Source organism: the organism of the source record quoted next, unplaced genomic scaffold (assembly GCF_019419815.1).
Source record: "Pyrus x bretschneideri cultivar Hongxiangsu unplaced genomic scaffold, Pyrus_bretschneideri_v1 Contig15, whole genome shotgun sequence".
Classification (NCBI taxonomy): Eukaryota; Viridiplantae; Streptophyta; class Magnoliopsida; order Rosales; family Rosaceae; genus Pyrus; species Pyrus x bretschneideri.
Window position 1 is genome coordinate 3,103,201 of NW_025999446.1, and position 27,224 is coordinate 3,130,424.

Here is a 27,224-nt window from a genome sequence, read left to right on the forward strand (position 1 = left end):
GCTCCAACAATTCATCATTGGAAGGGTATCAAAGACGTATTGCGATACCTTCGTGTGACAACAGACTATGGGTCTCTTCTACTCAAAGAACTCCATAAATGACCAGGTCCTTGTTAGATATGCAGATGTTGGTTTTCTCTCTGATCCGCATAAAGCTCGCTCACAAACTGGATATGTGTTCAAAAATGGAGATACAACAATCTCATGGCGCTCAACAAAGCAAACATTAGTAGCTACATCTTCAAATCATTCAGAAATACTTGCTTTACATGAAGCAAGTCATGAATGTTCTTGGTTAAGATCAATGATCCATCATATTCGGAATTCATGTGGTCTAACTTCAAAGACAGACAATCCAACTGTTATCCATGAAGATAATGCAACCTGTGTTGCCCAAATGAAGGAAGGATTCATCAAGGACGATAAAACTAAACACATATCTCCGAAGTTTTTCAGTGCACATGAGCTTCAGAAGGCTAAAGTTATTGAAGTCAGATAAATCCGTTCTAATGAAAATCTGGCAGATTTGTTCACCAAATCTCTACCAAAATGCACGTTTCAAAAGTTAGTGCAAAGTATCGGATTACGTCGACTTACCAATTAGCTAAATTTGAAGAATGCGGAATCAGGGGGAGCATCCATGATACATGCTTGTTGTACTCTTTTTCCTTCGACTAGGATTTTTCCCACTGGATTTTTCCTATCAAGGTTTTAACGAGACAACATAAGCATATTTAACACTATATCAACAATCCAGGAAAAGTTGTACTCTTTTTCCTTCGCTGTGGTTTTTTCCACTGGGTTTTTCAAGCAAGGTTTTTAATGAAGCAACCGATGTTGATATGTGGGCATCCAAGGAGGAGTGTTGAAAACATTGGCATTGTTATGAATGCCAACACACACATTTTCAATGCCCATGCAAAGTGAAATTGAATTTGGAAATGCATGGGAATTGTATTGTCAAGGAAAGTGCTGTAAACTTCAATGTGCAATTAATACATTAGTTTGGATAAATAACATCAAAAACATCATTATCTTTCAATACACAGCAAAAACATAGAAAAGAGAAAGAAAGGAAGAATAAATAACATCACTATCTATTCCTCCTACTTTTATTAGTCATTCACTTGTGTTACAATTATAATATGATATGTTACACCTACTTTATTTCTATAAATAATAAAGTTTATCTTTCTAACTTTTACATATTTATACCAAAAAGCTCAATTGCCCGATTGCCCGACAGTCAAAACGCTTTACAGTTTACACAGCGCGTTACGAAAAAGGCGTATTTTAAGCTCCTGAACGAATAGAACTGCCTAACATGCGCCCACAGTTCATTTCAGTACGTCAGCCCGCGCCCACAGTTCTTCTACTTCCTTTACTATTAGTGATCGGAGGCAAAACGCTCTGGTGCGACAGCTCGCTGCCGAAGAAGATCAATCGTCCTCCGCCATGGATGCTCACAACAACTCCATCTCCGCCTCGCCAACTTCCGCCCACGCCAATTCCGTCTTCGCTCACGTCGTTCGCGCTCCCGAGGATCCAATCCTTGGGGTACTCTCTCTCACTCAAAGCGTTTGATCTTTGCGTAAATCAGTTTACGAGATTTCATATTTTCATGTCATTTGTAGTGCGGGAGCTTTGATTTCGGTTGCGATTAAGCTGAACAGTATTCATATTTGATCGCGCGTGTTTATGTTTAGCTGAAGATCGATCGTATTGATCCCTGACAAATATTTTGAAAATATGAACAGGTGACTGTTGCTTATAACAAGGATCAAAGCCCTCTTAAGCTGAATTTGGGTGTTGGTGCTTATCGAACCGAGGTGAGTCTGTTTTGGACTGAATTTAACATGATTACAAAGCTGTAGTATGTATTGTTAGCGAAATGTATGTTCTCTAATGTATGGGACTCGAGTAGTGCCGGCTCACACACATGAGCTGATGTTTGTTTCATTGTCAAAATTATGCACGTCTTTGCGACTGCATGATTTTTATTTCAAAGGCAGTGGCACTAGTTTTGTTATCGTCCTTTGCGAATTTGTTAATTTCTTAACTGCCTTTGTGTTCGTGGAATGACAGGAGGGAAAACCACTTGTTCTGAATGTGGTGAGAAAAGCTGAACAGCTGCTCGTTAATGACATGTAAGCTATATCGTTGTCAGTATATTTATTTTGCTATTAATTTAAGAAGCTAACATTATTGACGTTAAATTGGTTTGTGTCGTTAATCATTGACTTATGGTTTGATTCCTCATTACATCCAGGTCACGCGTTAAGGAATACCTTCCTATCGTTGGACTGGCAGATTTCAATAAGCTGAGCGCTAGGCTGATTCTTGGTGCTGACAGGTATAAAAGACTAATTGATGTCTTATCCTATCCTTTTTGCTTTATTATGTTCTGTTCGGAGGTGGATTTATCAGTTGTTTTACCGGCTTTCAAGCATAGAATTTACTTGCTTGTTACAGCCCTGCTATTCAAGAGAACCGGATTACTACTGTTCAATGTCTGTCGGGAACTGGCTCATTGAGAGTTGGAGGTGAATTTTTGGCAAAGCATTATCATGAAGTAAGTGATCGTCTCTTGTTTCTACTGTTGTGTAGATAATAGTTCAGCGAACTTAACCTCATCTATTTTACTGCAGCGCACAATATACATACCCCAGCCGACATGGGGAAACCACACAAAAGTTTTCACTCTCTCAGGGTTGACTGTGAAAAGTTACCGGTATTATGATCCAGCAACTCGTGGTCTCAACTTCCAAGGTTTAGAACTAGAATTGTTCATAGTTTCTTATTATTTCTATCACGGTTGAATTTCTTTCCCCCAACTATTTCATCTTCTGACATTATTTTTTAATTTACTAATAGTTCTTCCCTCATGGGGTAAATGGCAACAGGCCTTATAACGTGTCTATTCTTCGTTCTGTTTTAATGCTCTTTTCATTTCATTAACAGGCCTCTTAGAAGACCTCAGTTCTGCCCCAGCTGGAGCAATTGTACTTCTCCATGCATGTGCTCATAACCCCACCGGTGTTGATCCAACTCTTGAGCAGTGGGAGCAGATCAGACAGCTCGTGAGATCAAGAGAATTATTACCTTTCTTCGACAGTGCTTATCAGGTAGACCGCATGTAGAGTTCCAATTTCTCTACACTCTAGTTTCTTCTTTCTGTTTAACATCATGCTATTCCAACTTCTCATGGTGAACTGTTTTCTTGTATTTGTAGGGTTTTGCTAGTGGAAGTTTGGATGGAGATGCACAGTCTGTTCGTAGGTTTGCTGCTGATGGTGGAGAGTGCCTTATTGCTCAAAGTTATGCAAAAAACATGGGTCTGTATGGCGAACGTGTTGGAGCCCTAAGCATTGTAAGACTCATTCCATAACTTTCAGTTGCAAGTTCCCTTATTTTGATGCATCCCACTAAAATTTAATACAAAAAAACTCCATACTTGCCATACATCTTAAATTGTTCTTGATTATATTGGTTGTTGAAAATTCTACTTGAACATAGGTCTGCAAGAATGCTGATGTTGCAAGCAAGGTTGAGAGCCAACTGAAGCTTGTGATCAGGCCCATGTACTCGAACCCACCCATTCATGGTGCATCTATTGTAGCGACTATCCTCAAGGATAGGTACTCTTTGAATCTTGTTCATATACGTGCAAAATGACAATAATTGACTTGATGTATCATCAGCTGCTTATTGAACTCCGACCCGAAAATAGTTTTTCCTTCCCTATGTGATTTCTAGTTACCTTATCACTTAATTCTTCTGTGGTCAGGGATTTGTTCAATGAGTGGACAATTGAGTTGAAGGAAATGGCTGATCGTATCATCAGCATGCGTCATCAACTTTTTGAATCCTTGCGTGCCAAGGGTGAGTATTTCCATATGGGTATATGACAGTAACTAAAAGTACCAATGGTGAAGAAATACAAACATAACTTTTATGAATTCCCGTGGCCGTTTGCATAGTTATTTCACCTTGCTGAGTTTTATATTCCACAGGCACACCTGGTGACTGGAGCCACATCATCAAGCAAATCGGAATGTTTACCTTCACCGGATTGAACTCCGAGCAAGTTGCTTTCATGACCAAAGAGTACCATATTTACATGACATCTGACGGGTAATCAATCAGCATTAATCATGAGTTCTTTTATTTAACGAAGCCTAATCTTCTGTACGTCAAGGATTTGTCCGTCTGTTATCATTAACTACATCAAGGATACAAATTTCATAGCAGACTCCTTAGCGAATATTAATATCCAAACACACGTCTTGACGCAAATAGAGTGAGCATTTGCAGAATGAGGCGATCAACTTTGTTCTTCGTTTTTGCAGGAGGATTAGCATGGCGGGTCTGAGCTCGAGGACCGTCCCTCATCTTACGGAGGCAATACATGCCGCTGTTACTCGCGCTGCCTAGTCATATGTTTAGAAGGCAACATTTTCTTCTTGTGAGCCGACTCCAATATTGGACTCTTCCCCTTGTACGGGTTTGTTGTAATAATTGTTTTACCTTATTAGATGAGGTTAAAGATTTCTCCGACTAAGATTAAATGAAGAAAATCTGGAGGATTTTTGAGTTCTTTTTTTCGACCTTCCCCATGTTACAATTATATGCATTCATGTCAAATTTTGCGTTCATTAGCAGTATTCATGCCAAATTAAAAGTTTTTGGGTCTTCAAATACATCTCTTTCGTATACCATTGTTTCATAATTTTTGGAAATTTTTGGGTTTCAATAGTCCGGGAAGACGTAGTTCGGAAAATGAAATGTGAAGATTGAGTAGTTTTGAAAAATGAATGCTGAAGACTGGTTCAAATATTGATTTTAAGAAATTAAACGGTAAAAATTGTTTGTAAAGCTGGGCTGCTTGTTAGTCTACTGAAAACCAACTGTATTTATAATTGCTTTTGGAAGGCTAAAGCGATTTCTGACGATTAAAAGCACTTTTAACTGCTTCTGGATCATAGAATGGTTTTCTCAAGAATAAGTCTCAGATGTTTCATAAAAAAGTTTTTGGTTTTCCATTAAAAGTTTCAACGCCCTTATAATAAAAACGCTTCTACTAATATAACACATCACTTTCTATCCAGATAATCACTCACAAATAACAGCAACTTATATGAAACGAGTTCACCGTCACGTGTTGTCTCGATTCAATAATATACTATCATGTGGAAAAAACTTGCACTAAGCAATGTATTATTGAATAAAGAATGCCTTGTGACAATGAATACGTTCCATGTAAGTTCTTCCAAACAGTCTTCAAATTTCACCAATGGTAGAAAGTAATTTTTATTTTTCGTTAAGTGGAATGTAATCCTTAGTGGAACAAAACTTAAATTCCCAGTAGGTAATAAAAAAACACGAATACAAAGACACATTGACTAGCTCATGAACAAATTTCTTTTTTTGAACCAATTAGTTAACTGGATCCAGACGTTGTAACAAAAAATTAAAAAGAAAAAAAATTAAATATAAAAAAAAAGAGAGACTGAACTACATACATATATGGATAACAAAAGGACCCAAACAAAAGAACTAGCGCAACCTTCTTACAGGAGGCTACTTATCTGCAACCCTTCAACAAATAAGAGGTCGGACTTGACAAGCTTTTGGCATTAGAGGCAGACTTTACATTTTCTGTTCCCTTCTTCCCGGGCGTCCCGCATTCGCTGAAGTCGAGGGTGCGACGCTCCAGCTACGAAAGTGTTCCCAACATGATCAGCTCATTTCGTTACAATGATACGAAAACAAACCCTTGGGAGCCGAAAATAATTGAAAAGCCTACACGAAACATAAAACGGATCCTACCAAAACATTAGGAGCCGAAAGAGAACTACTCCCTGGCTGATTAGGTAGCCCATGCTTGTTCTCGAGGCCTGCAATATCTCGGTCTTTCTGTCTTTCCCGGAATAAACTTTCAGGAGTTTCATTTCCCAAAACCTCCTGGGCATTGGCATAGGCAGCAGCACTCTGCTCACTTATCTGTTTCATCAGCCCAATGGCATCATAGCTTCTATCCCCTGGGCTCATGAAAAACCCCATATCCTGGAGAGAGGAAAATCGCATTGCATTATATTAATAACAGACCCTCGACCACGTAATTTGAGAAGATAATCATCTTCCAGAAATTGTGGTCACCTCAATTGTAATTTCAGTATCAACACTAGGGCCGGGGACGAAGGAGTTGATGAACCAAGGAGATTTCCATGCGGAAGGAGATTCGATACTTCTCTTAAAAGGAGTACCACCGAACCTAGAAAAACAAACACCATCACCAATGAAACCCATCAGGATCAGGTATTGAGAGTATTCCAGAACTACAAGAAATCTTACATGCCGAACATGCCGGAAACAATGACAATGACAAAATCTTACATGCTTTCAATGCTGACATCATTGCCAGCATTATCACCAGATGTCTCTGGGGGAACTGACGAAGAATCAGATTGTAAGTGTTTATCTGCAAGACTTTCATGCTTCTTTACGCATATAGTGGGGGTTTTAACAGATGGGCATTGTCTTGCAGAGAAAGATTTAGAAGGAACTCCTGGGTTGGTGGCTTCAAAGCTTTTACGTAAGAGACTTTTAGGAGTTCTAGCAGTTGAGCCGAAGGGTTTTTCAGCTTTACAACCAACTACATCAGGAGAATTCAGTAGCAGATCATTTGTGTTACGTTCAACAAGAACTCCAGAGGGTTGTGCCTGAAAAGTGCAATAAGAGAATTTAATACTACAAACAAATGCAATATAAATTCCACCAATATTAAGTGATTGGCCAGTAAAACCAATATTAGGTGATTGGCCGGTACAATATTTATCCTTCAGAAGATGCACAGGATATAAAGCCAGCAAAATAAATTCACAAGAAACTCACACTTTGTGTAGTTGGGACGAGATCAACCTTACTCTCAGCATCAACATCAGAAGTTTGTTGGAACTGCTTTCGCTTTTCCTGGGATTGACCGTCATCAACATCTTTCTGTGCGGTTCCATCATCTGACATTGCAGTGCTGTCAATCCCTTTTTCTACTTTGTTTTCACAGGTACCCTTGTTCTCTTTATCTTCAACAGAGGCATCAGAATTCCTTTTCTGATCAGATGATGGAGAAAGTGAATCTTCTTTGTTCTCTGTATCTTCAAACATAACATCTAGACGTGAAAAATCTCTGGCCAAGCAGGAGGTCACGTCAGTCCCAACCCTTTTATCAAATCTTCTATCGGACAATGGCGACAGTGGAGACAACAAATCTCGGTGTCGTTTCTTCAAAATAGATGGCGTGCCTGTAAAAGTTTTAGCAGCACTTTTTAGCAAGGCATCAGGGCTACCCTCACGAGAGGGTGAATCCCATAACCTATATGGAGTGAGGCAATTCATAGAAGACATCATCAGCTGACGAATGCCGAGGGGACTATATTCTTGCTGCATGTCATTACCAGATTGTATAAGATCACAACTAAAAAATGGAATATCCAAGCTTGGAAAGCGAGGAGGTTCATAACAAAGAGCGCCAGCATCCTGCTGTTCTGTCTGCTCATTTGAACTCACATCCACAGGACAAGTTTGCATGTCCAATCCCGAAGAAAATGTATTTACAGGGACTAATTTTGAAGAATCACTAACCAGATCGGATTTGCAGGGAGAACTGGCAGACTCGTTAGTATAGATAAATCCATCATTTGAACTTGTCACAAACTCTTGATCTTGAACTATGAATAAATGAGTAGGTTCTCCAGCATATATCAGTGGAGTTTCATGAGCAGAAACTACTTGAGAGCAAGAAGTTCCAATTACACCAGAATTCAGATGATGATATAATTGTGAAGCTGAAGTTCTGCCAGTGTCAGATATTTGGAGGTTTGATGGTTGTAGAAGTACTGAATCTGTGCAAGCACCCAAATCAACCATGTTTGAATTATTTGTAAAATCTCTAGAGGGAAAACACCCACCATTCATTGAAAATAATACCCTGCAGCATTCATCGTCAGATATCAACATGTGCTCCGATTTAACCGAACCCACGGCCATGTTACCCATGGAAGTAGAAGTTTGAAACGGAGCCTCCACCCCTCCAGGCATCCTTAATGATTCCTGGCCACATTCTAGTGAAGAAATGTTAGGTAACTCATCCAAATTTAACTGGAAATCCCCACTCATCGAAGTTCCAGCATCATGTGAGAAATTCTGTTCCAGGAATTTGGAGCAAACCAATTCAGGAGGTATTTCTGGGATGGAAACATTGGCATCTCCTATAGATGGGTAATATGGTTCTGAACAAGACACTGGACTGAAGCTTGGGTCATTTGCTAAATGGGATACTTCATTATTCCGAAATTCCTCTATAGGATGTGGTACCACATTGGCCATTTGTGCAGAGAGATAGTGACCAGCAACAGTTGAATCTTGACTGCATTCCGAAATTTCTTCGGCTTCTGCACCTTTGGCACCACTATCATCTCCACTGCTCTGCATCCTTGAAGAAGATGACATCAAGTGTTGGCTTTGATTTCCAACATGAGGCATTCCTTGAAACTGTGTAAGTAAACCGGATTTCAAGTATGAATCCAACTTCTTCTTCACAGAACTGTTCCAGTGATTTTTTATAGCATTGTCGGTCCTGTTGACCATGCAAGCACAGATATATCACAATTATTGCCAGTGCACCAGACTAACAGGACATACAGTAGTAGCAATGGAAGACATTCATTTTTTAAATGTATACAGAAATAACAGAGACTCTTTGCCTCTAGATAACATATGGGCATACCTTCCAGGCAAGAACTTCGTTAGCTCTGCCCATTTGTTCCCATACATTTGATGAGCACGAATCAGAGCCAACTCCTCTTCCTGTGTCCATGCCTCTTTATTTATGCCAGGATTAAGATGATTATGCCACCTAAAAGTAGTTCCAACATGGTAAGAAAAAGAAACAAATACTAGATCAGGATTGAAGAGTAACAGGATTGTATCAATGAAATCATCCACAAGAAATTCGGTTATCATACCTTTCCCGACACTGCTTACCAATACGTCCAGGTAAATGCTGTGCAATAGTGGACCACTTTTTTGGACCATATTTTTTCACCAACTCAATAATAACTTCATCCTCCTAATCAATTTTGCAGAACAGTAAGGAAACATTGCATGTAAAAAAGAGAAATATGAGTTGATCCGACAAAAAATCTCAAAAAACAAATGAGGCGAAGAAACAAACACAAAAATAAGATGCAAGTAGTGAGATGCGATACCTCTTTAGACCACGGACCTTTGACCAGTTCGGGATTCAAGACTTTCTGCCATCTATGTAGGCATTGCACATCAGTCCGATCCTTGAAACACTCCGCTAATAATAGCCAAGATTCCAATTAAAAAATGTACAGTAAATAGATAAATTAAAAAGTAGCATCAACTGAGATAAAAATGTTTGTTCAATTCAATTACTGGGGGAGAAAGAGAGCAAGAGAGAGAGAGAGAGAGAGAGAGAGATAACAAGGCTAAAGTTTAGTAAAAACTATCTTTAGTCTCATGACATGCTAACAGGGATGTATAACAATAATACCTATTTTTTTCCAATTCTTTCCTTTAAAACGCTGAACCGCCCTCCGCAAAATCTCATCCTGCATAGACAGAATAAATTATTGTCTGGCACATATTCCATAAAGGAAGAGGGATAAAGAATGAATGAGTAATAGGCATATAGCTAGGACAATGTATTAAACAATACACAGTAATTTGAGATTTGAAATATCCATTATGAATCAAATAAAGCAGCTTAAATAATTTTGAATTTTCTTTGTAAAAATTTCGACTTCCAAGGTACAACGGCTACTTTTCACATCAGCTGTTAATATGCACCAAGCCATAACATTATGCATCTTTTTTAAGGGGTCTAATTTAAAAAGAAAAATTACCTCTTCGGGTGTCCATTGTCCCTTCGTAGAACGCCTCGTAGGTCCACTAGTCCTCCTACAAAAGAGTTGCTTAGATATCAGAAAAAAATTGAGTTGTATAACTTACTCGCAGTCAAGGAGAATTTTACCATACTAAACCGAAAGAAAAAATGAGAGAGAGAGAGAGAGAGAGAGAGAGAGAGAGAGAGAGAGGAGAGAGTCCTATAACATATAAGATCAAACAATGCACACACGCACTCACACACGACACCCTTGTAATTGGTAAGATAATGTCTTAATGATCAGTGAACATAAGCACTTTAGTTTAAAAGTTTTCAGAAATCACTGAACACATCCTTGTAGTGCATTATCCTTCTTTCATTTCACTGAAAACGATCAAGTAGGTTGACAGGAATAAACATGAAGGAAATTAATTTTAAATGAAGGAGATTGTCAAAGATATATGGAGAACTGGAAATGACATCAACAAAACAATGAATAGTCTTCAACAGAATTACCCATGGAGAGCTCGAACTTTCTGATTGTTGTCACCGAGCACTTCTGAAGGAGTAGAATTTGTTCTTTCACCTTCCATAGTTAAACAACACACAAGTCAAGCTGCATAACCCGATTCCTACTCGACGACTCTCTCTAGTATTTGGACTCCAAATCATGATAATCACCCTAAGCAATGGTGGGGCCGACCTTGTTGCACAGAAGACCCATAAACTGCATAAACACAAGAAAGTTATGAGACATTCCACAAATGAGATCAAGAGTATAACCTAACAATTTCAAATTCCCAAATCGATTTGAAGAGGTCTGAAAATTGGCATATAAATACTCGCTCTTATTCAATGAATTAATTGGTATTAAATTCGGGATAGATCGGTACGGACCAAATGTATACAGATGAACCCATCAGAAACGGGGAAACAAATGAGAATAATTTGATATGGTAATTACCGCATCAGAATAAGACTCGCATAAATCCAGCTACAAGCATTTAAACGTATCACTTATATGTATGTACAAAAAGAAAAAAAGAAAAAAGCATGGTAATATTGGGGAGAACTAACAAACTACAAATTAAGAGACATTCAGCTCAAAATCGATGATAGAAACTCATCAAGAAATGAAACCCAATATGGAGAACTAACAAACTACAAATTAAGTATTGATAATCTAACCTCAATTGTGATTTGATTCAGCAAAAGCTTAGTAATTCGAAGATAAAATCAAAGTTGGCACACAAAATTCACCAAATTCTATCCACTACAACTTCAACGAGTCCTCGATTTCAAACTGAATAATGGGGTGGAGTAAATTTGTAAATCGATTGCATCTAAATCAAATTAACTAAAAATCAACGAAAATTTCTATCAAAACCCAGCAGATGATCCTCCACACACTAACAAACTATCAAAAAGATTCAAAATTCAATCAATCCCAACTCGCAGAGAACTTCAAATCTGAGACAGAAAAGCCTCAATCACTGGATTCAATAAAAAAAATATTGGGATCAATACGAAACAGAACATTCAACTCTAGTCAAAGGAAAACCCTAAATCACTTACCGAACTGAGCTTGGAAGAGCGAAGAGCAGAGATTCCACTGAGAGAGAAAGTCGACGACGATCGCAACAGAGCACATTTGACGATCGAATCGAAGAAAGGAAGAATTTGAAAAACGATCTGCTCACACACAGTGCGGAGTTGAGAGAGGGAGAGAGAGTGAAACGGTCCGGAGCTCTATTCAAACATAAAGAGGCGGACTCTGGAAGTTTTAAAACCTCGAGTTTGAAGGGACGAACGGTACAGGTTTGTGGCGGCGAACGGTACAGATTTTGCCACGTAGGAGTTGATGCCGACCCCTCCCAAGACCGGCTTTACCTCTATTTTTTTTTTTTTAAATTTCAACGGCCATATTTTTGCTTATTAAGTAGGGTGGTGACTACTGTGCACTACCAATTTTCTCCTCCCTTTTTACTTTTAATTTTTTTCTTTTTCTTTTGTGTTTGGATTTTTGAAATTTTAATTTCAATAAAAACGAAATGATTTTGTAATTATGGTGCCGTTTTTTCACTAATGGAAAAGTAAGAGCATATCTCAATCCACTAAGGGTTGATTTGGAATTGTGGTGTTTTCAAAAAATACAGTTTATTAAAAAATTTGGAATATTAAATATGTTTGGTAAATAAAAAAAATACTTTTTAAAAAAACTACTATTAATGAAAATAGAAAAACATATAAAAGCAAAAGCATGGTCTATCATGCTTTAAAAATAAATAAAAAATTATTTCAAAGCATATAATCAATGCTCATTTAATGAAATTTTCAAATGGTAAATATACCCTCACATGTTTTACAAAATACAATTTTTATCCCTACATTATTGTCTTTGACAATTATTATATAACATTAAATACCATATATGTTTTAGTCATTTAACATATTCAAAACAATTTATATAAAAGTTTACCAAATACTCAAACATTATGCGCTCGTTTGGATGTGCTTTTAAAATGACTGAAAGCGCTTTTAGAGAAAATATTTTTGGGTTCCAATAGTACTTTAAGTGCTTTCTACAAAAAGCATCAGTTATCTGCTTCTCCCAGGAAGCACCTTAAGTGCTTTTCCAAGATTTACTAACATTTTTACTAAGTATTGTTTTCAAAAATATTTTCACCAAAAACACTTTCAGTCATTTTAAAAGCACATCCAAACGAGCTCTACTTCTTTTATTAAAAGCACTTAACAAAAAAAAAAAAAGTTTACCAAACACTCAACATATTTATTTTATAGCTGTTTATTCTCACAGCACAACAAAAGCAGTGTTTTTTAAAAACACAACAATACCAAACTAGCCCTAACTATTGTCCTTCGGTTCACCAACTTTTATGAGATTTGAGACTTTTTGTTCATATTGTATAGATAAATAAAAATATTATCAAAAGTTTAATTTATATAAATAATAACAAACTTAATATTTATGAGCTGAAACTAGGGGTAGGCGTGGGTTGGTTTGGGTCGGTTTTAGGCCAAAATCGAAACCAAACCAACCAACTTGGTTAGACCGAAATTGTAAACCAAAACAGATCAAGCTGGGTCTAAAGCCAATCAAGTCAATTAACCGATAATGATGGGTTGGTTTGGATCGATTCTCAGTTTGTGTGAAGACATAAATACATAACAAATTTATCTCTCAAAAGCTACATAATGTAGCACCAATATGAGTGACTGGTCAAAGGAAAGCACAAATGAAGCAGCCCAAGGAGAGCACCAAAGCAACAAAGCTGGTTTCTCCAAATGGTCCCTCTGCTCTTCTCCAAAGGGACTCAAATTAATCAGGTTTAGTTTTCATGTGGTGGAAACATGGTAACTCGTAAATAACTAACCATTCGTATTACTATACGTATTAATTATGATTAAAAATAAAATTTAATATATGCGTTGGTTCGGTTAACTGTACCATAAAAATTTGGGGAACCGATTACCAAACCAATTAAGGTCAGTGCGGTTCGGTTTAACCACTGAAAATTAAAAAATAAAAACCAAAAACCAAGCTGCTGGTGCAATTCAGGCGGTTTAATTGGTTTTTTTTCTTTTTTTTTTTTAAGAATAAATTGTAGCAATGGTCCATCAACTTTAATCAAATTGAAGCAATGGTCCCTCAACTAAAAATCAATTCCATTGGTCCCTCCAACTCATCAAAACGTGTAGCTATGGTCCTTTTCGTCAACTTCGTCAGAATTTTGTCAAAATGAGTTATGTTGGAATGACCATTACTACAATTGGGTTAAAGTTGAAGGACCATTGCTCCAATTGGGTCAAAGTTGAGGGATTATTTCTCCAGTTGGATTAAAGTTGAGGGACCAATGGTAATGGATTTTTAGTTGAGGGACCTTAGCTGCACATTTTGATGAGTTGAAGAACCAATAGTAATGAATTTTTAGTTGAGAGGTCATTACTCTAATTGAGTTAAAGTTAAGAGACCATTGCTACAATTTACTCTTTTTTTAAATGCCCAACCCTAGCTGAAATCAGTGTTTGAAATTTCTATTGAAACATCGGAAAATCAGAGAAAGATATGGAAATTGAGGGTGAAGCCCGTATCGGAGGAACTCTTAAATTTCTAAAATCAACAGGTTTCGTTGATCCAGACATATCAGTTGAACATCAACAAATTACCATCTGCCATTCTCTATGGTTTCATTTTAATTTTCACATTTTTAGCAGACCTCAAAAATTTCTATCGAAGGCAACCAATATCGATATGTCAATTGATATTTACATAAATTTGCATATCTATATTTCAAACGTTATCAATATTTTAAACATTGGTTGAAACTCATAAATTGCATATAAAAGGATTGACTAGAGAAACATTTTTGAAATTTGCATTTGAAAGAGTACACGATATTATTTTTAGAGTGTTTTTAGCAACAATTCTTAGTGGACAACAATATATGTGAGGGAATAAATCAATTATGACCTTGAAATGATCGTTTCTTCCTTCTTTTTTTTTTTTTTTTTTTTGTGAATAGAGGGATGAAGACACCTGAGACGAACTATTACGTAGCATTAATAACAATAGAGCAGTCCATAAGGGCGCCTACCAAATCATCCTTTAGATGTTGCATAAGCCATTGGGAAGGAAAATGAAAATAATACAACCCAAGGTCCAAATTGTAGCTCCATTTGGCTAGCTGATCTGCAACATTGTTCACTTCCCTGAAAATATGCTTTAGCTCACATGCTCAATTCTTCTTATCAAATCCCTGCATCTCTTCAAAAGGATATCAAGGGGGTGAAAGGTATCTTGCACCGCCTGGTTCAATAGTAATGTAGCAAAGGAAGAGTCCATCTCGATGAATAACTTTGATATGCCTTTTTTCAATAGCAAGCTGAAGTTCGAAATACAAACCCCAAACTTCAGCTTTATAATCTGCCCTTGCCCTAGATTAATAAAAAAAACCTCCCAAGCAAACACCATTGTGGTCACAGAGAATTCCTCCAACATTGATGTTACTCGAAACCATTTTATCAGAGCCATCCACATTCAACTTGTGCCAGCCAAAAATAGGAGGCACCCACTTCAACATAACATGCATCCGAGAATGTGGTTTATCAATTTCTAGAAGGAAATCAATCCATTCAAATGCAGCTCCAATAATAACCTTTTTAGGATCACTAGGGAGGGAGAAATCCACATAAAAAATCTGATGAGTCCTCCATTTCCAGATATACCAGCAAGCAAAGACTAATAAACAATTTCATGCTATCTTATCAGACCACATTATCTTGGACGTCACGTTAGCCATCAACCAGGCTTTCAAGTCCAAATTAAAAGTATTGCGCATTTGAGAAGGAATCCGTAGAATATCTCAAATATATTCAGCTCTACAACATTCCCTTATAATATGCGTGATGGTCTCCAAAGGCCAAGAACAAAGGTTGCAAAAGGAATCTACAGTTGAGTTTCTTTTGATTTTTTGCTCATTAGTAGGTAACTTACCTTGACCAATGAGCCGGAGGAAGAATCTAAGTTTGGGAGGGAATTTTGGGAGTCCAAATCCCGCCAATAAAAAACAGATCGTTCGTTTAAAGTAGGAGTAGTTATTTTGGTGAAGATATTAGTAGGAGGAAATATATTGCAAATGTACGTTTGATTGCAAATGTACATTATTAAATGATCATTTTAAAAAGTCACCACCTACCAAATTGGTGTCGGCAATCACCAGATTGAGTAACAAGGCATCAAAATTACCAAATTCCTAATAGTTTGAATAATTTACCACTCACTTTCATGATTTTTTTTTTTTTTTATAGATTAACTCCATCCATAAAACTAGCCACATCTTCAAATATTGGTAAAAAAAAAAAAAAAAAAAAGGAAAGGATAATAAAACTTGAATTATATTAATGAATTACTGTAATATATGACAATTTAAGAAAAGAAATTGGAATTAAAATTAAAAAAGGAAAAGTGAGAAGTGGAAGAATAAATCTACGGTTATATGTGGATGAGAAAATTTTAATAAATGCAAAAACTAGTTCATGGAAAATTACTTTTATGCCCATATTTTTTTTCTCTAATATTTTCTTTCCGTTATGTGTGAAAAGGTGTAATGGTAATTTCATAGTTTTTGCTTGACACAAAATTTTATTAATATGTAATTTAGATGTTATATTACTATTTAAAACGAAGCAAAAAAATAAAAAAAATAAAAAAACAAATAAACAAATAACAAGCTTATTTTATAGCTAAGAGAGACTATCAAAAAGCAATTGTGCTAATAATCCCTGCTATAATCTCTAGAGTATTGCACAAATTTTTTATCCCAAAACAGGTTCGTGCCGATGACTCGATAACTGTTGCGAAGCTCCAAATTCCGCCGACCACCGGAATTATCATCGGTCTCGTGAAGCTCAAAAACAAGAACTAGGACAACCTTCTCACAGCCTGTTTATCTGCACCCCTTCAACAATTAAGATGTCGGACTTGAGAAGCTTTTTGGCACTAGAGGAAGATTTTACATTTTCTGTATCCTTCTTCTCCGGCAGGACACAAAAGTTGAGAGCGTGACTCTTCACCTTCAAAAAACACTCCCAAGATGATCAGCTGATTCCGTTACAATGATAAGAAAACAAACTGCTTAATGAACTGATTGAAAACCCTACACTAAAAAAATTACGAAAAAAAAACGGAGCATACCAAATCACGAGGCATTCCTTGCCCCAACTTCAAGTATGGATGGTACTTCATCTTCACAGAATCCAACTTCTTCTTCAGAGAATTGTTCCAGTGGTTTTTTATGGCATTGTCTGTCCTGTTCACCATGAGCATAGATATATCAAAACTGTTGCAGGTGCACGAGAGTAAAAGGAAGAAAGCCCTGGCACACCAGTAGTAGCAATGCAAAATATCGGCATACCTTCCAGGCAAGAACTTCGTTATCTCTGCCCATTGGTTCCCGTAAATTTGATGAGCACGAATCAGAGCAAACTCCTCGGCCTGTGTCCATGCGTCTTTCTTTATGGCAGGATTAAGATGATTATGCCACCTAAAAGTAGTTCAAACACGGTAAGAAAAAGAAAGAAATCCTAGATCAGGATTGTACTAATATAGTCATCCACAAAAGAACCTGTTATCATACCTTTCCCGACACTGCTTACCAATACGTCCTGGTAGATGCTGCGCAATACTGCACCAATCTTTTGGGCCATATTTTTCCACCCACTCAATAATAATATCATCCTCCTAATCAATTGTGGAGAGACAAATAGAAGGAAACATTTCATATAAAAGAAAAATGTGTTGAACCGACAGAAACTCTCAAAAAAAACAAAATGAGGTGAGGGAATGAACACAAAAACAAGATGCAAGTAGTGCGATACCTCTTTAGACCATGGACCTTTGACCATTTTTGGATTCAAGACTTTCTGCCATCTATGTAGGCATTGCGTATCAGTCCGACCATTGAAACACTCGGCTACAAATGCCCAAGTATGCAATTAAACAATGTGCTGAAAGTATAAAGATAAAAAAGTAGCATTGACTGAGATAAACATGATTAGTCTCATGACATGCTAATAAAGATGGACACATCAGTAATAGAATAATACCAATTTTTTTCCAATTCTTTCCTTTAAAACGCTCAACTGCCCTCCGCAAGATCTCATCCTGAATACACAATGAATAGATTATGCGCACCACATATTCCATAAAGAAAGAGGAATAAAGAACGAACAAGAAATATGCATATAACTAAGAAAATGTATTAAAACAAAATTGCAGTGAATTCAACAGCAACTTTTCACATCAGGTGTTATATGCACCAAACCATAAACTCAAGCACCTTGTTTGATAGCATGTTCTATTAAAAGATAATTTACCTCTTCAGGTGTCCACTGTCCTTTCGTAGAACGCCTTATAGGCCCACTAGTCCTCCTACAAAAGAGTTGTGTAAATATTAGACAAAAATTGAGTCCTTACACTAATTCTCAGTTTATGAGAATTTTACCATACTAAAACAGAAGGAAAGATGAGAGAGAGATTCTGAAACATGGAAGATATTGAATCAACAAGGGCCAACTGCTAAGAAAAGGTGCTAAGAACCAATGAAAATATGCACTTCAGTTAACAGTTTTGCAAAAGCACTGAACAGATCCCTGTTGTACATTATCCTTGTTTCATTTACTTGGAGACGACCGAGTAAGCTGACAGCAATAACCACGATCCTAATCACTATTATTAAGCTGTTGAATGAAGCAAATTTTCAATAGAATTACCCATGAATAACTTGAACATTCTGAATACTGTCACAGAGCTCCTCCGAAGGAGTAGAATTCAAGTCAAGCTGCATAACCGGATTCCTACACCACGACACTCTCCAGTACTTGGACTTCTAAGCATTATAATCACCCTAAGCAATGGTAGGACCAACCTTGTTGCACACAAGACCTGCAAACTGCAAAAACACAAGAAATTACGAGACATTAAGCACAAAATCAACGACGAAATCATATTAAGAAATGAATAATAGTTAATCCAAACTCAATTGTGGTTTGATTCAGGCAAGTTAATTCCAAACTTAATCAAAGTTGGCACACAAAAACAAAACATTCACCAAATTCTATCCACTACAACTTCAAAAAATGAGTCCTCGATTTCAAACTGGAAAAGGGGATTGATTAAATTTGTAAATTGATTGTATCAAACTCAAATTTAACTGAAAATCAATAAAAAAAATTTGATCAAAACCCAGGAGATTAAGTACTCCCATACTTAGAAATTATCAAGCAATTACATTCAAACAAACCCATTACACACACACACACACAAAGCTTAAATTTCTGAACCGGGAAAGCCTCAATTAAGCAATTCAATCAAAAAAAGAAGATTTCAAATTTAGTGAAATGGAAACCCTAAAGCACTGACCCAAATGAGCTTGGAAGAGCGAAGAACAGAGATTTCACGGAGACGGAGAGTCCACGAAGTGATTGCAACAGAGCAAATTTGAAGATCGAAACGAAGAAATGGAAGATTTGAAAAGAGATCTGCAGAACAGTGCAGAGAGAGAGACAGGTCCGTATTCAAACGTGAAGGGGGGATAGAACGGACGGTGGAGTTTAAAGGTCGAACAGGTTTGATAGAACCAACGGTGCAGATAAAGGTCGACCAAGTTTAAATTTACCCTCTTAGATTTGGGATCGATTTTAATTCCTTACAACATCCTTAAAACATTTTACTTTAACACCTCATGTACTATTTTATTTCAATTTAATATATCCGTTACATTTTTCATTCATTGATCCGTTAAAAGCTGACGTGGCTGTCATATATTGTGCTAAAATAATTTTTTATGCATTAAAAATATTATAATATTAACCCTATTTAAAAATAAATTAAAAATAATAAATAATAAATAAGTAAAAAAGCAAAAACTAGAAAAACCCAAACCCAGAAATCCTTCCCCGCAACCCCACATCCCACCCCTACCCATCTCTTCCTTCCTGTCCATCCATCCCTTCCACCCGAGCACCCATTAGCGTGAGTCCCACCTCGACCTCTCTCTCTCTTTCTCTCCTCTGTAAAATGTGGAATTTGAGATGCGGGTGTGGTTTTTAAGATCTAGTGTTTGAGATCTTGGAGGGTGGAAAATGGACGCCGAATCATTACGCCATGGACAAAGCAACTTGCACGGTGTTTTACAAGACACGGCGTCACATTACGAGGCCCTACACTCCCAATTACCCTCCTTAACAAATTCTTAATGTTCTTGAATTTCAAGTTAATCAACCCCATGTTTTCCTTAATCACTCAATTACCCAACTTCAACGACCTCCTTTTCTTCGACCCTTCCAACCTTGACCTCTCCTACCTCGCCTCCCCCAACCTCCTGCCATGTTTCTTGAGTCCGATGACTCCTCGAGGGGCCAACCACCCAACCCTTTCTCCTCGACCCCCAAGCCCACTGCTTCCTCCGGCTCCACCGCCACTGCTACCCACCTTCGGAGCCTCTCCGTCAACTCTGACTTTTTCGACGGCCTGGGCAGGACTCTTTACTAGTTTGGGGGTTAGGTTATTAGGGTTTCAAAGTGGGGATTTTGTAAATGGGTTGGTTGGTGGGTAGGATTAGGTATGTAAGTGCTTCAATAGGGATGAACCGCTGGCTGAGCGGTGAATTTTGTAAATGGGAGTTGTAGAGAGGTGAGAGGAAGGGGATCTGGGTTCGGGTTTTTTTTTTTTTTTTAATTTTTTATAAATAGGGTTAATATTATAATATTTTTAATGTATAAAAAATAAAAAAATAATTGCCACGTGGCAGCCACATCAGCATAAATTTGGCAGCCACATCAGCTGGAAAATGTAACGGGTGTATTATATTGAAATAAAATATTACGTGAGGTATGAAAGTGAAATATTTTAAAGATTTTGTAAGGAATTGAAATCGACCTCAAACCTGAGGGGGTAAAATGTAATTTACCCAAGTTTAAATGTATGAATGGATGCCGGACTTTATAAATTGGGAGTGTGCTATCAACACACTCCTATTTATTTCTTACACACTCCTTGTTAATTTATGTCATTTGATCGTCATCAATTCATAAAAAGTGTGTTGATATCATACCCCTATAAATTATGGGTAATGTTGGGGAGACTAAATTTGCAAACTAAATGATGTGTCACCAATAGGAATAAGCACGTCTATCAACGTTTAAGTAATAAATCAATCATCAACTTCTATGTCTCTTAGTTTCCAAAACTTGTATTTACAAATTTAATCTCTCTAACATTATCCATAAAATATTGCAGAATAATACTTGTACTAAAAAAACACCTGGTTTACTATGAGATTTTTTTATTTGATGTCATTGCATATGCTTAAATTTGTATAAAATAATATGAGCTGTTATTAGTATTTAAAAAATTATTCGATGACATAAGAAAGAAAGAATGTACCATGAAAATAATGTTTTTGTACTGTCAATAGCGACTCCATTAACTTTGTTTTAATCCATGCTTATAGGAGAACAAAAAGATTTCGATATTAAAGTGAGTATTAGAGAGAACAAGGGGACAGTGAAAGAATTAGGTGGGAATTTGTTTGACATACGATTTAATAATATGCATTAAATTCATTTAAATTACAGAAAGAAATAGATTCTCTTCATATTCGAACATCCTAACATGAATTTGAATTGATTTTCTGAGACTCATGTCTTTTGCCTCAGTTTATGCTCAATTACTCTCTTTCAAAACTTCATTGTATGATTCATTAACTTAAGGTTGGTTTGGGATTGTGGTGCTTTAAAAAAAAAAAAAAAACACTAGCTTATTAAAAAAATCTGCAACATTAAATATATTTGGTAAAACAAATTTTTTTTTTTTAAAAAAAAAAAACTGCTGTCAATGAAACTAGGAAAGCATAAAAAAAAAATAGAAGCATAATCTACCATGCTTCTAAAAAAATGCTTTTTTTTTTTTTAGTAATGCTATTCTCACCACAATTTTATATCACATTTCTTTACCATTTTAGGTGGCAGATGAGTTGGACAAGCTACATCATTTAATTTCAATCTTTTTATTAATTAAAATACTTAAATAATCTTAGGTGGAAGAATGAGACTTCTCGTATACCACAATCATCATTTAATTAACAATCTTTTTATTAATTATTAATTAACATTTTGATTAAATGCTAATTAATTTAGATGATGTGGCTGTCCAACTCATTTGTCATCTTAGATGGTAAAGAAATGTGGTATAAATTTGTGGTAAGAATATCATTATTGTTTTTTTTTTTCAAAGCATGAACTTTTCAAATGACATGTACACCCCCACATGTTTTACAAAATTACAATCTTTGCCAATACATTATTGTCTTTGTCTTTGAAAATTATTATATCATATTAAATACTATATTATTTTTAGTTATTTAACATATTCAAAGCAATTTATTTAAAAGTTTATTAAACACTCAGACACTGTTTTTTTATTTATTTATTAAATGCACTATTACAAAAAATGTTTACCAAATACTTAATGTCACATCACGGCCCGGGGCGGATCACTTCCCGGGCCCGACTCCATTAGCGTAACACGATATTGTCCACTTTGGGCTTACCATTCCCTCACGGTTTTGTTTTTGGGAACTCACGAGCAACTCCCCAGTGGGTCACCCATCATGGGATTGCTCTAGCCCCCTTCTCGCTTCACTTCGGAGTTCCCACAGAACCCGAAGCCAGTGAGCTCCCAAAAGGCCTCGTGCTAGGTAGGGATGAGAATATACATATAAGGATCACTCCCTGGGCGATTTGGGATCTTACACTTAACAACTTTATTTTACAACTATTTTTTCTCATAATATAAATAGTTTTTTTTTTTAAAGCACAATAATACTAAAATAGCCCTTAATACCCTTGTAATCCTGGAAGAACTTTTAATTTGGCTTGAATATTTCTTATGAACCCAAAATTTGATATGAATGCATATAAATTGTAGGGGAAACTTGATATAGGTCCAATTTTTTGAGCCAATAGTAGGAATAGTCCAATTTATTAAAATAAGTCCAATTCCTTAAATCTTATTATTTTATTATCAATAATTATCTCTTAAATGATAAGATTTCTCATAAGAATCAAATTTCTTCCTAATTATCTCTTTGATTATTTATTTATTTTTGTTCTTTCTTGTTCTTTATCCTGTTTTAAATCCCATTTACAGATTTTATATTTTATTTTTATAATCAACCTATATCACAGGTTAATTATATTTATCTACCTATATTACAGATTCTTTTTTATAATCAAGTAAGATTCATGTGTCTTGCTTGTAGATATATTATGTTTTTTCTACCTTTTAGTTAAGTTTCATATCTTACTTATAGGTATGATATACATTTATATATTGGTTACTTGAGTTAGGGTAGAATGATTTGCAGATAGATTTATGTCAATATATTATTTTTTTTGTTATAAGATATTAATTATATTTTTTGGGGTTGAAAATTCATAATATTAGAAGATTTTAATTGATTTTTAATATTTTTAGAAAATATAAAATGAGCATTAAAAAAATAAATATATATAATTAGGTAATTGGACTCACTCCTAAAAACCATCTATGTTTTTGGACCTGGATCTAAAAGCCCCTAAATTGTAACATGGGGAAGGTTGAAAACAAAACTCAAAAATCTTTTAGGGCAGTTTGATACTCTAAGTGATGCCCAACAGGCCCTAATTTTTTTTAGGGTAAATTACAAAAAACTACCTCAACTATTGGGTTATTAACAATTTCATATCTCGTATTTAAAAAGTTTCAATGTCATACTGTATCTTTCAAATTTGTTTCAATGTCATACCTTCCGTCAGTTGTTTGTCAATTCCTCTATTAAATTCTGACATGGCGTGTGACGTGGCACACTTTCTATTAAAAACTAAAAAAAAAGAATAATCTTCTTCTTCTTCCTGAGTTGCAGGGGGTTGGTTTTTTTTTTTTCTTCTCCTCTTTACCTGGCTTGCGGGTTGGGCTCAGGTGGAAGGGGGAGGAAGATGGGAAAGATGGGTGCACGAAGGAGGTGGAGGATGGGTTGCGGGTTGGGCTCTGGTTTTTGTTTTGTTTTGTTTTTTTTTTTTTTTCCTCCTTCTGGGTTGCAGGGGGTTGGGTTTTTTTTATTTTTATTTTTTATTTTAAATATATATATTTTAAATATTTAATTAATATTTTTAATTATTTTTAATAATTTTTTAATAAAAAAATAGACCCCATCTTATACCACGTCAACATTTAATAAAGAAATTGACAATCAACTGACGGAAGGTATGACATTGCAACAAATTCGAAAGATACAGTATGACATTGAAACTTTTTAAAACGAGGTATGAAACTGTTAGTGACCCAATAATTGAGGTAGTTTTTTGTAATTTACCATTTTTTTTAATAATTCACCAGATTCACCAATAAGATTTTCTGAGAATTTCAAGGCCATCCATAAAACTAGCCAGTTCTTCAAATATAGGTAATTAATTAGTTTATGGAGAAATCAAGAAAGGTTGAGGAAAATAAACTATAAAATTATATTATTCATGTTACACGGACAAGTACTAGAACAATATTACTGTTCGAAACGAAGCAAAAATTACCAAGCTTTTTTATAGCTAAGAGAGACCAGCCTCTATCGAAAACGTATTGCACAAAATTGATCCAAAAACATGATCGAGGGGATGGCTCTCGTGTAGATCAAAATTTGCGGACTTTATTGGGGCGACCACTGGATTTATCATTGTCTCTTGAGCGGCCTTTCCACCCACCTCGATGGTGCTTGCCTCCCCTGGTAAGCACAAACACAAATCGAAAAATAAGAAATGGGAACTCATGATCCGGGGAGAAAACTAGGGCGCTGATAGAGCGTGTGTAGAATTTAAAACTAACCTTCCTCCGCGGTGGTTCTTACTATCGCGGAATTTTTCTTGGTTGCCACGAAAAAGGCTCCAGTACTCCTTTTCCGCCTCACCTGAAAGATTGGCAAGCAGAACAACATTCAATACAAGAGGAGGAAACTAGTATTCATGACGCATCAAGCTCCAGGATATAACCACTACAAATGAAGTAAAGGTGAAAGTTGCTGCTTACCACTGACTGGTTCCAAAGTAGCGATGAAATTCTTCACAGCCAGACCTCCTTGCTCGGTAAAGACTGCAGCTGCACGTGCTTTCTGAGCTGCTTCAGGTTCTTCAAACCGAATGTATCCTGATTCTTCTCCGATCTTGAAATCAATGTACTTCACATGACAGAAACGGGTATGAAAATGTCAGAACAAATCATCAGAATACACTCAACCATGATGAACGCAAAGAATCTACCTACAAATTATTAAAGAGTACCGTAATTAATAACGCACTGCATAGAGAAATCCAAGCCATAAAGTAATGAGAATAATTGTGATACCTTTACGGTGCCAAACTTTTCAAAGACAGCCTTCAAATCCTCACGCAAAACGACATCCATGTTATCTTTGTATGCGGCAGCATTCAATCTTTCTTCCTTCTCTCCACCCTTTGGAATGGAACCTTCTGAAGACTTTTCCCCATCTCCAGTTTCCTTCATGTCATCCAAACTATTTTTCTCAGCAGAATTTTCCTTATCTTTAGCATCCTCTCCAGAAACTTCTACATCTTCATTAGCTGCTTTAACATCTTCTGACACCTTATTTTCTGTTTCTTCACTAGTACCATTTGTACTACCATTAGCATTGTCAGGCGCACCACTAACCACTGCAGGACCTTTGCCGGACAAGCTCTTTAACGTGAATGCAACAATCAAGCCTTTAGGGTAGCTGTAACATCATAAGAGAAGTTAATCAGGTTAAACACCCAAAGAAGAAAAATATGGAAATCAAATAAGTGTATCCACTTACTCAGCTTCAGCTTTCGGGTTATTCTTGCCCTTTGTACTTGTAACAGGTCGAGCCTCATATTCCTTTACCTCTCTTTCTCTATCGGCATCAAAATCCCTCCTGAATCACACATACTCTATTAGAACATGCAGATATACAAACAGGGACTCGTAAGAACAAAAATTACAGAATCATAACAAATACAAAAAAATATATTTGTTAAGCTGCATTTCGTATGAAACGAAAACAAGATGACAGAGGAGAAAATTACATTATAAAAGAACCAGATTTGTTTTATTTCAATTACCTGCCAATGCCTTTCTGTATTGTCATAACCTAATTAAACAAAATTGGAAAAAAAAAAAAAAAAAAACAGATTTTCTGTATGACAAAGGTATGCAAGAAGTGAAACTTACTTCGGCTTCAGTTCTAACTTAACACCTGCACATTCCAAAGGTTGCTCCAAAATCTTATTGGCTTCTTCCTCAGTTGAAAACTCAACCAAAGCAGTGCCACAGAGTAGCTTTTTGTCGGCAACATGGCGAGGCAGCCTCACGCTGTTAACCTGAAACAATTGAGAACAAATTCTTACAAATGCAACATTAATAGAAAGCACAAATCTTTTTACAAAATACTGAAATACGAAAAGATAGCAAGCAAGAGTAATTCAATGCCACTTAATGATGGTGCAGCAACCAATACCTTGGCAAATTGCCTAAAAAAAGTTTCGACATCTTCAAGCTTCACATCAAACGCAAACGGTGAAGCAGCTACCGTTCTTATGTCAACCTGCTCTATCACCTCCTCCGGCTTCAGCATTTCATTAGCCCTACCAACCTTTGTCCCTAAAACACATAAACACAATTTATTCGTCTTCGCCCAGAAACCAATTTTGTTAATATAAAGCAGCATTGCATTTGTAGTTGCATTCTAGTGATTACGAACAGGGAGCTCACCGTCTTCCGAAAGTTTTAGAGTGGCAGATAGTCGAAGCGTTTCGGCAACGGCCTTTATGGTAGCTTCGGGGACACTGTCCGGCTTCACGTCCCCCAAACTGAGATGATTTCTCATCCGACTAAACGAGCATATCAGAGCCAAGCTAACCACTAACGGTCAAATTCAAGGTCAACTCAAAACCCAGAAATCCAAACCCTAAAAAAAATTACACTACAAATTAAATTAATTAGACTTGAAAAACCCAGAAATTTGATAAAGTAAGGATACGTCCGTCTTCGCCTTCACTAATCGTTTTACTGAGAAAATCGTCCCTCGGAAGATTGCTGTCGCTGAAGTAAAACTCGACCTGAAAATTACAAAATCGAGTTTTTCTGGGAAAAATTAAAAAAAAAAAAAAATCTGAAATTTGATAAACTCGAACAAAATCGATCAAAATTTGGGAGCGTTTGAACACCGAACCTGGCGGATCACTTTCTTCGAGGTTTCTTCGTCCAAAGAAGGCGTCGCCATTGTTAGGAGGAGAGAGAAAGAGAGAGAGTGACTGTGTGAAACTGTTGTTTCGCTTCCGAACAGCGAGAGGGAACAGAGGAGAGAGAGAGGGCTTCTAGGGTTTTGGAGGGGGATATTTTCAGCGTCCTTTGGGCTTCTTCAGTTTGTTTTTCGGCTTAAGTAGTTTTTAAGTGGGCTTTACTTAATGGCTTGTTTGTCGTCCAGTTCTCTGCTCCGAGATGCTCCAGTTTTCTGCCACGTAAGCATATAGGAGAGTTGGGACCCACCAGGGTCAAAGGCTGGAGAGAGAGGCGGGCATCAAATCCCCTGCTGTACTGCAGTTTAGCTTTGGATTCTGTTCGGATCAAATGCTTGAAGATCACACGTACTCACGTGAGGTGACACACACCGTGCTAAATGTTCAGCATTTCCTCGCATTAATCTCTCCCACGTTAAAATCTTCCTTT

General features: G+C 36.5%; 4 protein-coding genes across 6 annotated transcripts; 1 reads left to right on the forward strand and 3 right to left on the reverse strand.

Moving 5' to 3' along the window:
* Positions 1-1,390: 1,390 nt before the first annotated feature.
* LOC125475525 (aspartate aminotransferase, cytoplasmic) lies at positions 1,391-4,597 on the forward strand. The gene is made up of 12 exons (XM_048580343.1): positions 1,391-1,557; positions 1,758-1,829; positions 2,086-2,147; positions 2,270-2,353; positions 2,473-2,572; positions 2,649-2,769; positions 2,962-3,125; positions 3,233-3,370; positions 3,517-3,638; positions 3,788-3,882; positions 4,014-4,134; positions 4,350-4,597. Exons 1-12 carry the CDS (start codon positions 1,456-1,458, stop codon positions 4,432-4,434), a joined length of 1,266 nt encoding a protein of 421 aa, XP_048436300.1. The 5' UTR covers positions 1,391-1,455; the 3' UTR covers positions 4,435-4,597.
* A 699-nt stretch (positions 4,598-5,296) lies between these two features.
* On the reverse strand, positions 5,297-11,692 carry LOC125475526 (transcription factor MYB3R-1-like). 2 transcript variants are annotated; one of them, XM_048580345.1, is made up of 12 exons: positions 11,486-11,692; positions 10,427-10,637; positions 9,930-9,984; positions 9,578-9,635; positions 9,267-9,361; positions 9,024-9,127; positions 8,786-8,914; positions 6,922-8,635; positions 6,397-6,722; positions 6,160-6,274; positions 5,830-6,066; positions 5,297-5,716 (listed from the first exon to the last, which is right to left on the reverse strand). In XM_048580345.1, exons 2-12 carry the CDS (start codon positions 10,501-10,503, stop codon positions 5,585-5,587), a joined length of 3,042 nt encoding a protein of 1,013 aa, XP_048436302.1. In that variant the 5' UTR covers positions 10,504-10,637; positions 11,486-11,692; the 3' UTR covers positions 5,297-5,584. The 2 variants fall into 2 exon arrangements, with proteins under 2 accessions (XP_048436302.1, XP_048436301.1); XM_048580344.1 differs by having other exon boundaries at positions 6,895-8,635.
* A 4,455-nt stretch (positions 11,693-16,147) lies between these two features.
* LOC125475527 (transcription factor MYB3R-1-like) lies at positions 16,148-19,024 on the reverse strand. Of its 2 annotated transcripts, none has more exons than XM_048580346.1 (9): positions 18,852-19,019; positions 18,203-18,381; positions 17,807-17,861; positions 17,537-17,594; positions 17,309-17,403; positions 17,068-17,171; positions 16,846-16,974; positions 16,626-16,740; positions 16,148-16,504 (listed from the first exon to the last, which is right to left on the reverse strand). In XM_048580346.1, exons 2-9 carry the CDS (start codon positions 18,274-18,276, stop codon positions 16,367-16,369), a joined length of 768 nt encoding a protein of 255 aa, XP_048436303.1. In that variant the 5' UTR covers positions 18,277-18,381; positions 18,852-19,019; the 3' UTR covers positions 16,148-16,366. The 2 variants fall into 2 exon arrangements, with proteins under 2 accessions (XP_048436303.1, XP_048436304.1); XM_048580347.1 differs by having other exon boundaries at positions 16,449-16,504; positions 16,626-16,735; positions 18,852-19,024.
* Positions 19,025-23,968: 4,944 nt separating this feature from the next.
* Positions 23,969-26,913, reverse strand: LOC125475528 (la protein 1-like). The gene is made up of 10 exons (XM_048580348.1): positions 26,728-26,913; positions 26,536-26,614; positions 26,268-26,417; positions 26,014-26,156; positions 25,728-25,876; positions 25,333-25,431; positions 24,864-25,251; positions 24,549-24,696; positions 24,348-24,429; positions 23,969-24,246 (listed from the first exon to the last, which is right to left on the reverse strand). Exons 1-10 carry the CDS (start codon positions 26,776-26,778, stop codon positions 24,156-24,158), a joined length of 1,380 nt encoding a protein of 459 aa, XP_048436305.1. The 5' UTR covers positions 26,779-26,913; the 3' UTR covers positions 23,969-24,155.
* Between the last annotated feature and the right edge of the window lie 311 nt (positions 26,914-27,224).